At 50.7% G+C, this 12,963-nt stretch overlaps 1 protein-coding gene across 5 annotated transcripts in view; it reads left to right on the top strand.

The window, feature by feature from the left end:
- LOC308047151 (autism susceptibility gene 2 protein homolog) overlaps nt 1-12,963 on the top strand; it is a 62,434-nt gene that overhangs the window by 31,196 nt on the left and 18,275 nt on the right. For 3 of the 5 annotated variants that reach the window (XM_080355437.1, XM_080355440.1, XM_080355436.1), the window contains exons 3-6: nt 3,236-3,632; nt 5,133-5,380; nt 10,386-10,621; nt 12,768-12,818. In XM_080355437.1, coding sequence (XP_080211563.1) covers nt 3,236-3,632; nt 5,133-5,380; nt 10,386-10,621; nt 12,768-12,818 — 932 coding nt within the window. Of the gene's footprint in view, nt 1-3,235; nt 3,633-5,132; nt 5,381-10,133; nt 10,295-10,385; nt 10,622-12,767; nt 12,819-12,963 lie in introns of all 5 variants that reach the window. The other 2 variants (XM_080355438.1, XM_080355439.1) reach the window with 2 other exon arrangements.

The raw sequence follows: 12,963 nt of genomic DNA, 5'->3' as shown, positions 1-12,963 counted from the left end.
CGTTTGGTCCAAATCTGTTTCACCATAGACTTAAGTGAATCACCTAGAAGTGAGAAAAGCTTCCTTTTCAGGTTTGCTTTCAAACATCAGGCGGGTGGCGGCGCCTGGCGTCCCTGTCACGCTGTCATGTCTCTCCATGGCTTGTCCTTTGGTCACGTGTGGTCCCCTCACCGAGCCGCGCGAAGCAGCTCCCCTCTCGTCCTGCACGGCAGCCAGGTCACCGGAGTGCCGGGATGCATCCACCGACTTTGCTGCATGGCGGCTGAGAAGGCCTGGGGATTTTTCCGTCTCCCATATGCTTCTCCATGCTCTCCTGTGAACTCACACCGTATCTTTCCCTTCTCAGTGCTGCTGCTCTTGGTCACTGTGGCTACAAAGGGAGAGAAGATGCTCACACTTGTGCCTGTAGCTTTTCCAGAGAGCCAGGGGAAAGCATCTGGGTATTTTTGTCGTTGTCAAGAATTAAACACAAAACCATTTCAGTATTGCAACCTGAGAGATGCAGGTTGGCAGCAGAAGTTACTCAGTACCCCTGGTACTAACACAACCAGGCTGGCTGGTCAGCTCAGCCAGCAAGGGAGCTGAGCTTCTGCTGTGAGAAAATTGCAAATAAGAACTAATGCTGAAACCGCGGGGAATCAATAGTTGTACATAAAACTGGTCAAACAGCTGCTTTTAATGCAGGACGTTATCAGTTTGGTTTAGATCTAATTGTCTTTTTACTCAACTAACTTCTGTGGTGCCAGTGTATTTTGAATATACACCATTAGCCTGCATTGCCTGTAATTCCACGATGTCAAGTTTAATGCTGTAGGAGGAGACCTGTTGGACGGGCAGAGCTCACAGGCTCTGAGGAAACCTGTGGTCAAGAAGGAAGCTCAGTTGCTTTGGATGGGCGGCTGCTGACGAGCAGCGCGCTCTGGCGCTGAGCGCTCCCCTGCAGGAGCGCGGGTGGGCGCCGCTGCCTTGACTGATCGGTCACGATTTTTCAGTTGTTAGTAAAGAAATCTGAGGAAAATTTACAAACATAGGTAACATTATAAAACATAATGGTGCACAAGAGCAATGAGAATTTGATTTTACAAATAAATTCTTTGTGACTCTAGATACCATTGGAACCAAGTCCAGTTATGTCTCAAAACCAGGGCACCTGTGATGCATGAGCTCATATTTGAAAAAGGAATTTTCTGACATGCGAGTTTGCCTTATGTTCGTTGTGAGGAATAATTTAGGACCTCCAGACATTGTGTCAAACCTGTAAAGATGTATAAGGTGCTGGAAAGTAGGTCTGACTGTATTTGCCAGCCAAAGCACTGCTGGTTGGAAGTTCTGTTCCTGTTATTTGCGGGTTTGAGACCACAAGCCCTCAGACATCTTCGACTGATAAATATAGTTCATGTGTTTCTATTTGTTCTCTTCACATTCTAAATTTACATGTAGTGGTTGGTTGGTTGGTTGGTTGGTTGGTTGGTTGGTTGGTTGGTTGGTTACTGACTGAGGGAGGGAATGGTGAGATGGTGTGACGCCGAGGGCGCAGGCCGAGCCAGCAGCAGTGTGGGGAGCTGCTTTTGTCCCACGGAAGATGCCGTGGCCAGGTGGGCGGTTTCTGTACAGAAGGAGGGCTGGTGCGCTGCAGCCGGCTCATCGCTGTCCCGCTCACGGCCAGTGCCCGCGCGGTGGCGGTGAAGACGCCGAAGCTGCGGTACTGAGGGCGCTGGCCTCGCACGGGCTGCGTTCACAGCGCCTGGGGAGAGCATCTGCATGGCCAGAATTAGCTCGTGGTGTGCAGGTTTTGTTATTTTGACACCTCCTACATCAGGAACTGGCTCGGTCCTTTGAAGAGATGGGAAAATTTCAAAGGTGGAATCAGTTTGTGAGGATGTTGGGAGCACGTTAAGGAGTGGGGGCAGCGTCTCTTGCATGTCTGCAAACCAGCTAAATGCAAACAGCCCCCAACACGTTCTGGTGGATAATAAAACCGTGTATCCTGGAAGTCAGATAGAAGTGCCGTGTGTGCACAGCAGGGTGTGTGCATGTGAAACACACGGACAACACTAGTTCTCATAACCCAGGAATAGCTTTTCGTGTAATTGCAGATATATGTGCACTCAAGGATACACAGATTATGTTGAAAAGGGATTTACGGTGCGAGTTAATCATGTTCATGTTGGTCCTTTCAGTTGTCATTGACCTTTTGGAAACTGCTTGAACGGAAATAGCTCTCCTTTCCTCTGGTTTTCCTTTCTAGCCTTTTAAACCTTTGGGCTGCTTTGTTTAGTTTATTTTAGAAAAAAATAAATACTTGGCATCATAGAAGGAGTAAGTCCATATGGAATTCTCACTGTCAGTGCATTTTGCAAGGTTGTAGTGTTCCTGGTAGTTGTGAAATGCTGTGCGTACAGGTGTGTATGACATTCGCGGGGAGCAGGGCTGCAGTTGGTGCTTGTCGCACTTCTCACTGGATTTTTCAAGCCTTCTCCGTCCTGTTCTTCCACAGGAGTGTGCGGCCGGGGAGCGGCAGTGCCACTGCGGGGTGACCCGTCCCGCTGCGGGAGCAGCCCCGGAGCCTCCTCCCCGGGAGCCAGCGGGGTTATCGTTAGCGATCAGTGCTTGGGGCACAGTGTGAGCTGGAGTTGAGCCTAAACACAATGTAGATTACCTGGAAAGAGCATTGAGAAAATGAAATGTCTTAATGATCAGGCTTGCGTTCATGAGTTCATTATCAGCCTTAAAAATTACATAGAGCAGGAAATACTGTAGCAGCAACTTGAGACACATTCACCCTCCTGTTGTACTGTAGAGTCACAGGATCCCAGAGTGCCAGGGGTTGAAGGGCCCTGGAAAGCTCATCCAGTGCAATCCCCCCATGGAGCAGGAACACCCAGATGAGGTTACACAGGAAGGTGTCCAGGCGGGTTGGAATGTCTGCACAGAAGGAGACTCCACAATCCCCTGGGCAGCCTGGGCCAGGCTCTGAAGTCACAAAGCTCTGTGTTCTTTGTAGTGTGCATTCATTTAATGAGAGCTATGTCTCTTACGTGCTAACAAGTCCTGTAGGCTGGCCAGTCAAGGACAGACAGACAAACACATATCCACCTTGTAGCAGCAGTGCTCCCACGATGCTCCCGCAAGCTGAAACATGAGTTGTTTTTTCTCAGGCGTGTGTTCTACCAAGCAGAGAAGCAAACGCAGGCCTTACAGCGTGCGCTTTGTTCTTTTCTCGTTCCTCCATAAGGTCCCACCTTGAATGACAAGCCAGAAGCGAAAGCAGCCAATGTCCCAAAGGTGTCTGGGCTAGAGCGGAGCAGGGAGCTGAGCACCGACGTGCCCTTCGCCCTGCCCATCCCCAGCCCCCAGCCGGTAGCTGCCGTTGTGACTTCTACTTCCTCAGCGCCCACGTCAAGCGCCAGAGCAAGCCCACTCCTGAAGAAGGAGCCAGTGATCTCAGCACCAGCACCGCCACGGCTCACGCCGCAGCCGCAGCCTCGGCCGCAGTCGCAGCCGCAGCCTCGGCCGCAGTCGCAGCCTCAGTTAATCCCTGAGCTTCGCACGCAGCCCCCGAGTCACATCCCTCCGCCTCTCAATTACCAGGTGCATCACCAGGTGGCCCACAACGGACTCAACAATATCAGGTATGGGAAACGGACACTTGTGTCATCCTGACGCTGCTCCCGGGACAAAACTTGTTTCAAAAGGGGTAGGAATTGCTGGGAGGTGAGACTCTTACTGTCTGTGTAAGGTGCTTCATGTCTTGGTTATTGGAGTTTTTGTGCTGACCTCCCAGGCTGGAGTTTCCAGCCATGGTGGGTAGCTGCGTTTGGAACATGGTGATAAATGTTCCACCTCTGGGAGAAGGGCATGTGTAACTGTGGGGTAAAGTTCTTTTAGCTCTGCTTTCTGCGGAGTTTTGCACTGTTTTTTCTGCGCCAGCCAGTTCTTGCCTTAGAAATTTAAGGTGGTTGGAGTTTGAGAAATTCCTTTGTTTCATATTCAGTAAAACTTCAAGTGAAGTAGAAGGTTTGTTGATGGTTATCACAGTTTTGTTGGTTCACCAGCATCAGAAGAGGGATTTCTGTATCAAAAACTGCTGTGTCCCTAGGACAGGACTTCACGTAGGCTGAGAGCTCATGGTCAGGTGTGGCAGGAGGATTAGTTTCGCTGTTCAAATTGCCTCCATCCAATAAGCAGGATGGATGAAAATGGTACAGAAAGAGTTTCTGGAGAGAAGAGTTTAGCCAGTCAACTGGAACTTGTAGAATCTTTTTGCTGGTACAGAAAACATGCCCTACCTCCCGAACCACAATTAAGCTTGTTAAACAAGATTAGAAGACTGATTTAAAACATAATACCTGGCTGCATGAGGGTCAAAATATGAATACAGAGAGCCACCATTAATGTGTGTTTCATGGTATCCTGCATACTTCACCTCTCCTGTGATTTTACCCTGCGAATGCCACCACAGTATAAATGATCAATAATATTTCAAACTATTCAAGCTATCTCGAAGATTTAAATTACAAGAAATACTGGTATTGTGGGAATTACTCTAAATAATAACTGCAGCGATGTTGCCTTTCACCTCACAAAACTTAGATCACTTGCAGTGGAGTAATAATAATAGAAAAATATTTGAAATACAGGGTTATTATGAGAATAATTTATTAACATGGCAGGAGTTTGCAGGATTGTGTGAATATAACTACACAGCACACAGAGCAGATACAGCTTGGTCCCCAGGTCACTCACACTGCGCAACTCTCTGCACCCAGAGTCAAAAAAAGAAGGAATTAAGGAATTGTGTTGTGTGGTCACAGGGACAGGCGCGTCCTAAATAAACGTGCAGAGCCTGCCTTCCGCGGCCCTCGTCCGCACCTCGCGGGCGGCTCCGAGCGTCGCGGCTTGCTCGGCCACCAGAGCAGCGTCGCTCCAGAGCCCCCCACCCTGCCCTGGTGGAGAAGTTCATTAAGATCCATTTCTGTCTCCGGTGTCGTTAAGAAAAACAAAAACATAAGCCTGGGGAGATCAGTGTTACGTAGTCGTGTTGTTTCTGGTAGCCCATTTCTTGCACTGTTTCGGTCTTGTATTGTAACGCACGCTGTCTCTGTCTCCCCTCTCCCCATCTCTCTCCGCAGCCGGAGCAGCAGTGCCAGCAGCGCAGCGAGCATCAGCCTCCCGAAACACCTCTCTCCCCAGATTCCTCCGCACCATTCCTCCGGCCCAGCTCTGCCCCTCTCCATCTCTAATCTTGCTACCTCGCACTTCTCTCTCAGATCGCAGACCCAACACCAGCACCATCCAGCCATGTTTGCCACCCCACCCACGCTGCCACCTCCACCAGCGTTACCTACCAACAGCCTCGTGATACCAGGTCACCCTGCGGGTAGGTTCCCTTCTTCTTCCGGGGCTGATCTGTCCTGCATGCGCTGGAGGGTGTTGAGGGACGGGCTGGCTGGTGGGAGGTGACATACAGTGACGTGGACCGCTGTGCGGGCAGCGCGCGCTGGAGCTGGGAGGGTGCTCGGGAAACTGGTAGGAGACCTGGACCTGCTTTACCAGGTGAGAGATTGTAGAAGGAGCACTGCAGCTTCCTAGAGAAGTCTATGAAACAAATTTTTCTGGAAAAAAGTCTTTTCAGGGCATGAGTTCTCAAGTGTGGCGTTCCACAGTCATCAGACATTTTTTCGGTCAGCAAAGGGCTGATGTACAAATTGCCATTCTCCACTTCTTTCTCCCCACTCAAATGAAAGCTGCCAGTGTTAGAACTGACATGAAGAAACTGCTCCTAATTGCCCCAGAGGGCTGTGCTAACTGAGCGAGAACTCAGCCCCCACCTCTGTCCGCGCTCTGATCCTGGGCGAGCGGCCGGTCCTGGGGCGGAGCGGGACCCGCGGCAGCGCAGGGACCCGCGGCAGCGCAGGGACCCGCGGCAGCGCAGGGACCCGCGGCAGCGCAGGCGCCCGCATCCGCAGCCGCTTGGCCTTCCTGTGCAAGGCAGAGACGGCTCAGCGGACGAGCTCTGCTCTTCAGCTCTCACCGTCTCTGCATCTTTTTAAAAGGTTTCCTTTGTCCACCTCGGACCCCATTCTGTTGCCACTTCTGCCCTAAATGCCCTGTATATAGCCTATCCATTAGCCTGCAGCTGTCCCTGGAGGACACCCTGGCAGCTGGAGACTTCCCTGCAACATTCACTTGCCGGGGCCTCCTTTTGATCTGGCATTTGACTCCACATATAACTCAGCAGGGATTAAACAGGACAAGCTTTTTGCAAAAAAACGCGCCCTCTGTTTCCTGTGAAGCCGCTTAAAGGAATAAGGAGAGGTCAGATTTGCTGCTGAAAAATCTCATGACGTTGCGTCCCGTTTTTTATTTCCAGGAGCTAAATAATGTCCCAATATTTATAACTGTTTCTTTCAATGAAAGAACAACGTGAATTGGTCCAAAGTGAGCTCTCAAATGATGATAGACAGAAGTGCTGTGGGTTCCCAGCCAGAAGCAGGACCACATAGGCCAAAGCCGCCAGCTTTCAGGGGCCCTGGCACCATCTAGAATTTCAACCACATGGCTGGAGAGATGTTGGCAGCGCTGTGGGAGACCTATTCATTGCTCCCCCTGTTCGAGGCAAAGGGCTGCTGTGATGGAGACTTTGAAAGCATTGCGAGAGGAAATAGCAATGTGCTCACTAAAAGCGTGGTATTGCAGTCACTGAAAGCCAGTATGTTTTCACCATTAAATTCAGGAGGTGCAAGATCAAGTGACCTATTCACATTCAACAGCTTGCCAGGAAATGGTAAGACTTGCTCCTACTAAAAGGATTTCTCCTGCAATTTAAGCAGGAGAAGCCTAAGTTAGTGGAGGGAAAGGTCTGGGTGTCTAACCCTGCAGACAGTGAAATGCCTCTTGTCTGCATTATATGAAATGCCTGCAAGCTGGCACATCATAAAATCGATACAGAGCGCTGCATAGCCAGGAGCTTCTGTTGTCATTCACATGAAAGTTTCTTAAAAGCAAACAATATTGCTGAGCGCCCTGAAGAGCTGGGATCCAGCTGCCGCCAGCATCGTGGCTGCTGTGCTGTTCGAGGGCGTGTGTGCTCACAGTAATAGCCACCAGCTTCGAAACGCCATCAAAGAGGGTATGGCCCTTTGAAGTCTTCTTTTTGTCGTCTTTTTTTCCTCCTGCTTCGAAGGAGAATGCACTCTTTCTTTAGATTTACTTTGGCAAAATTATCACTATTACCAAGAAGAGAAGCAGAGCTCAGAGCTCACTGATGGTACAAATGAAGGTCTCTGAATAACAAGAATGCACTTCTGGTGACTTTTCTTCCCTTTGAAACCCTAAGGCTTATACAAGTAACTTAGGAGCAACCCTTGTGGGGGCTGTTGCGCTCTACGCAAGGGCACCAAGCCTGGCCCTGGTGTAGGATACGCAGAGGAAAGAGCGATCTCCGTGTCTTCTCTTCTGAACGTGAGGGTACCTGGCAACATCAGCAGGACTGAGCTCTTTCTGCCGTCCCCGCCTCCGGTGCGCACACAGAGCAGTAGTGTTTGGGCATTCAAAGGGCTGCTCAGTTACTCTGCCCCGGTGGTGTTTTTACACGGCCGGGCCCATGGGACGAGCCGCCGCTGGTAGGCACAGGAGCTCAGTTCCTGCGCTGACATTGCCCAGAGCCCCTCACAGAACTGGGTCATTTCTCAGCAGCCCCATCCGTGCTCTCGGGCAGCCTCTGGGGTGCCACAGCGCTTCTCCAAATGCCTGCAGGCCTTTCTTGTCCTGAGAAGGGCCGAAGCTGTGGAGCAGGGCTGCGGGCTGCAGCGGCTGCGAATCCAGCAGCCTGGCCTCCAGTCTCTTAAAGAAACTGGATATCAGAGCACTCAGAGCTGCCAACTCGCTTTTATCTCTCCCTCCAGAAAAGTGGATTATCTTGATGCTAACAGAAGGATTCAGTTTCTTTGAGCCATGCCAGATTTAAATGCGGAAACACACACACGCACGTATGAAATCATACTCATATTCTCTAAAGAGGTTAGGTTTTGGACCTCAGTGCTTTCACCCTAGGGGTTTTTTTCTTGTTTGCTTGCTCCAAGTAGAACCCATTACAGACTATTTTTTTCCAGTGCCTTAGGCTTTGGTATCACAAGCATATGCACTTTCTGCTTTTGTATGAATTATTATAAAGATTGTAGCAGTATGCAGGACCTGCTCTTAGGAGTACGTTTCTTACTGGAAAGCAAATTACTTAGGCACCCAAAATTTGCTTTCAGAAGTGACTTTCAATAGGATGGAAGAGGTAATAGAGGCTCTTAAATTCCCCATCAGAGTGCCTGTTTTTAAAGATCTTAACCATGTCGCTTCAGAAAGTGATTGATTTAGACATTTCCAATGTCACTCTAAAAAATTTAAGAAATGCCTGCAGAACGTGAAATAAAACTTTAGAGCACATGTCTTCTTTTGCCCCTTTATATTCGGTGCTGTAGTTTAAAAGGAGTGTTACGCTAAAAAAGTTCATGTGAGCTGAGTAGCGAATGGGTCAGTCGGGAATGGCGTGTGTCGCCCACAGCTGCTGACAGACGTTCTCAGCTCTCAAAACATCCAACAGGCTGGGTCAAAGCACAGATGGATTTAACTGAAACCAGCAGACATTTATGGGGAAGTGGACATTTGTCCTTAATGACCTCAGTCACATCATTTCTAAAGTGCTGGTGTCTTCCACTGCCCTAAACCACATTCAGATCTGTGCTACTTGGTTCTTATAGAGGAAAATGCTGAGAAGATGCCATGTGTCATATGGTGAAACAATTTATTCTCTGTAGCCACTGCAGCCTTCATGAGATTGTGAACCAGTTCAGTGTTTCTGCTCTTCCCACTGGTTCCTCACCCGTATTTTCTCATAGGAGAAAAGCCTGGAGGCAGGGAAAGCAATGCCAGTCATATCTTGTTAGAAATTGAGGGAAGGACTGCTTAGTATTGAAGATCTAAAAAACCAAACCAAACCAAACAAACAAAAACGTTATTTGCAGAGAAGGCTTCGGTTTGTAGGATGGATGTTCTTGGTCACTGTGTGCGTGTCCTGGGGCTGAGAAGGCGGGGATGGCACAGGGATCTGTTGAGGAATGGCCGTCTGAGCAGGTAGTTTCCAGCCACTCAAATCCATGGTTCTCTCATTGCATTGTAGATCTTGTCAAAAATGTATGCCTTAAGTATGTATATGTTAGAGTGTAACGCAACATGTTAGGCCCACCGTCCATTTTCAGTGTATGTGTATGCAAAGCTCCAGAGGAAACAGGTGGGTATGACTCATTCTAAGGCGAGCCCTTGTCCTCGAGGGTGCTCCCCAGCATCTTGCTGGTGCGGGAAGGTCCTGCCGCCATGCCGCGAGACCAGCCCACCGCCGAGGCTGGCTCCCGGAGACGCCTCGGTGCCCTGTCCAGCAGGTGCCCTGTCCAACAGGTGCCCTGTCCAGCAGGTGCCGTGTCCAGCAGGTGCCCTGTCCAACAGGTGCCCTGTCCAGCAGGTATGGTGCCCGCCAGGTGCCCTGTCCAACAGGTGCCCTGTCCAGCAGGTGCCCTGTCCAGCAGGTGCCGTGTCCAGCAGGTGCCCTGTCCAACAGGTGCCCTGTCCAGCAGGTGCCCTGTCCAGCAGGTGCGGTGCCCGCCAAGTGCCCTGTCCAACAGGTGCCCTGTCCAACAGGTGCCCTGTCCAGCAGGTGCGGTGCCCGCCAGGTGCCCTGTCCAGCAGGTGCCCTGTCCAACAGGTGCCGTGTCCAGCAGGTGCCCTGTCCAGCAGGTGCGGTGCCCGCCAGGTGCCCTGTCCAGCAGGTGCCGTGTCCAGCAGGTGCCCTGTCCAACAGGTGCCCTGTCCAGCAGGTATGGTGCCCGCCAGGTGCCCTGTCCAACAGGTGCCCTGTCCAGCAGGTGCCCTGTCCAGCAGGTGCGGTGCCCGCCAGGTGCCCTGTCCAACAGGTGCCCTGTCCAGCAGGTGCCCTGTCCAGCAGGTGCGGTGCCCGCCAGGTGCCGGGGAGCTGGAGCGTCCCGCGGGAGCAGCGCGGGGGGCGGGCGGGGGGCGCGGGCGGATGTTGCTGACCCCCCGTGATGTTTTCTGCTGTGATGACTCATGGTGTTCTCTCTTGTCTTTAGATACCAGCCTGTTGATATCATTCAACCAACCAATCATGTATTGCCAGCCTCATTCGGGGATTCTGATTGGTACTTTGTCACAGGCATCTCTCTTACCTCCACCAATGAGTCCTCACGTAGAAAACCACCACAGCATGACCTGCAGAAACAGGGAATGCCAGGTGAATATTGACTCTTTCTCCTCCGTCTTTGTGGTACTCACAGGCCCACGGGCCTCTGTGTCTTTTTTTTTTCTCTCTCTCTCTCCTCTAGATCACGAACTGCTCAGGCAAGAGCTGAACAACCGGTTTTTGGTTCAGAGTTCGGACCGGGCCGCTGCCTCACTTGGCCCGGTGCCGCTGCTGAGAGCGGAGTTTCACCAGCACCAACACACGCATCAGCACCAACACACCCACCAGCACACATTCACTCCTTTTCCATCCAGCTTGCCCCAGACGCCGCTCATGCCGCCCTCTGCACCTCCTATGGTGCGTACCCCAGCCCAAAATGTGAGGATAAGTAGAGCATCTCTGGTCAAAAAGCCTAACCCGCTCCTGTCAAACAAAGCGCAGCCCTCTTTATTTCAGCCAGGCGTGCTGTCCCTGCCCCTCAACGAGGCCCGGAGAGACGGGCCAGCACCCCAAAGGGACCCCTTTCCATCCAGAGCTTCCACACCGACGCTCCAGGTCCCCCCACGAGCAGATACTGCACCCGTGAGACAAGCCCAGAGGCTCTTTAGCGCCCCTTGCTGTGTGTCCTGCTGTGTATTTCGATTCCCTTCCCCAGAGCCAGGTGCCACGACACCAGAACACACCCACAAGGACACCGTGAGATCGGTGGCCCCCCGTACCAAACGCAGCCCCACGACTGTTCGTTGTGGTGCAGACCGTGCTCATTTGCCAGAGCTCTCGCCGCAGTGCAGCATCTCATCTGATAGGAGTTTTGTCCCTCTTGCTCCGAGTTCCCTAATCTATTCAATTTTGGCATTTATTATTTGATTACATCAACAAGCACTAATTTGTGTGTGGCTGGTTCTTGTGGGAGAGATCCTTCTGGCTGTGTAATAAGCGTTAGTGTTTTGCCATTGAATTTGCTTGTAGCACAATGGGGCCTTTAGTGCAGCTGTTACAAAATTCTTACAGATCTGCTACAAATGGATTTTGTCAGTACTTGAAAATGCACTCTCTCCTCATTTCTGGCAATTGCTTTCTGAGACTGAAAGAGCAAGATTCAGCTTTTTTCCCCCCTCTCAGTTTCACACTGTGTCCAAAATGTGGAAACAGCCCTCCTGTGCTAAGGCTAGCAAAAGCCAAGAGTAACAGCAAAAGCTGCATTTGGGGAGACCTACCAAGAACGCAAGGAGCATCATGTTTCTCACTTTTCTTTCCCACTGCTCACTGCCTGATGACGTTCTTGGGTTGCAATCTGCTTAGCGGCAAACCAATTAAAAGTAATATCGTCCACTCAAAATCCAGCCCCAGGTGTTTGCTCAATATATTCATGTGTAAACACCTTCCCCTCTTTTCTTGGTCTGTGTAAAACAGCCTTGAAGCTTTTCTCAGAAACCTCCTGTGTTGTTTAAGAATACTGATACGTGATCCTGTGAATGGCTCCCTGCCCTGCCGCCCTGCCCGTCGATGCCAGCCTTCATAGCCAAAACAGCTTGCAAGGCCCTTTAGTTATATTTTGCTCACATCTTCTTGTATTCCACTAGATCAGGTCTGCTAATCCCAACACCAGAGAAGAGTGTTGAAATTTACAGCTGCATGTGTTTGGTAATTTATGGTATTTACACTGGAGGGGACATGGCTCCAGTAATAACTGTAATTAATGAAATTACAAATCTACTCTCTTGCACATAGAGGAGTGTGAAACAGCAGCTGACTTGCCAAATAAGCATCTTTTCCTGGGGTCCTACAGCTCGCTTCCCTGCCTCCTTCCCTTTTCCCTCCTCCCCAGCAGAATGTACATGCTGTTCAAAAATGCAATGTATAGATGCTTTGGTTTTTCTTCCAAGGAGCTACAGGACAAATGGTCGTAAAAGTAAATATGGGGCAGACTGCACACATGGAGGTGTTAAAACCTCATGCTGGAAACAGGAGAGGCTAATAATCAGCTTTTCTCTGGGGCGCCAGCTCCTTTTCAGGGGAGGGAGAATGTATAGAGTTTTGTGCACCTAAAGCAATTAAGCCCTTTTCCAAATGATTTTGGCACTTACAGGAACCCAGAAAACAGGGAGTTGATATTGGTTGCGCCACAGTAGACGCTGGGGCCTAATGGAAAACATTCCCTACGTTCTGGTCTGTGATCGGGTCGGTGCCCCCGGCGCAGAGCCCAGACCTAGGCCTGGAGCTGGACCCGCCCCGGTCCGCGCTGCCGCACCAGCTCTGCTCTGCAGCGGAGGAGCCTGCGGACGCGGAGCCTGCGGACGCGGAGCCTGCGGACGGGCCGTGCGCTGGGACCGGCGGCACCGCGGCCTTGCTGTCTCCACGGGCCCCGGGCAGTCAGTCAGCTCCCTGGGGTGCAAAAACCAGCCAGTTCTGCTCTGTGAAATGCTGTACAAACAGGCCGTGATTCTTTGTGTTAATCCTGATGTGTCCACTGCTGCTGAAACCACACTCACCTGTTGCCTTTTTTTTTCTCTTTTCTTTCCAGTTTGACAAGTACGCTCCCAAATTAGACAACCCTTACTTTCGACATTCCAACGTGAGTGCTTACCTTTCTAGGTGGTGTCTTTGTTAATGATTTTGCTTGCACTTTTGCTTGTTTCCAGTTGATTGGTAGTGTTTTGATTCATTCATTCCTAAAGCTCTTTTTCCATCTTGATTATTTTTTTAGGTACAAACTTTTC

The sequence above is a fragment of the Nesoenas mayeri genome (assembly GCF_963082525.1).
Source record: "Nesoenas mayeri genome assembly, chromosome: 17".
Taxonomy (NCBI): Eukaryota; Metazoa; Chordata; class Aves; order Columbiformes; family Columbidae; genus Nesoenas; species Nesoenas mayeri.
This window is presented reverse-complemented; position numbering and strand designations above follow the sequence as displayed.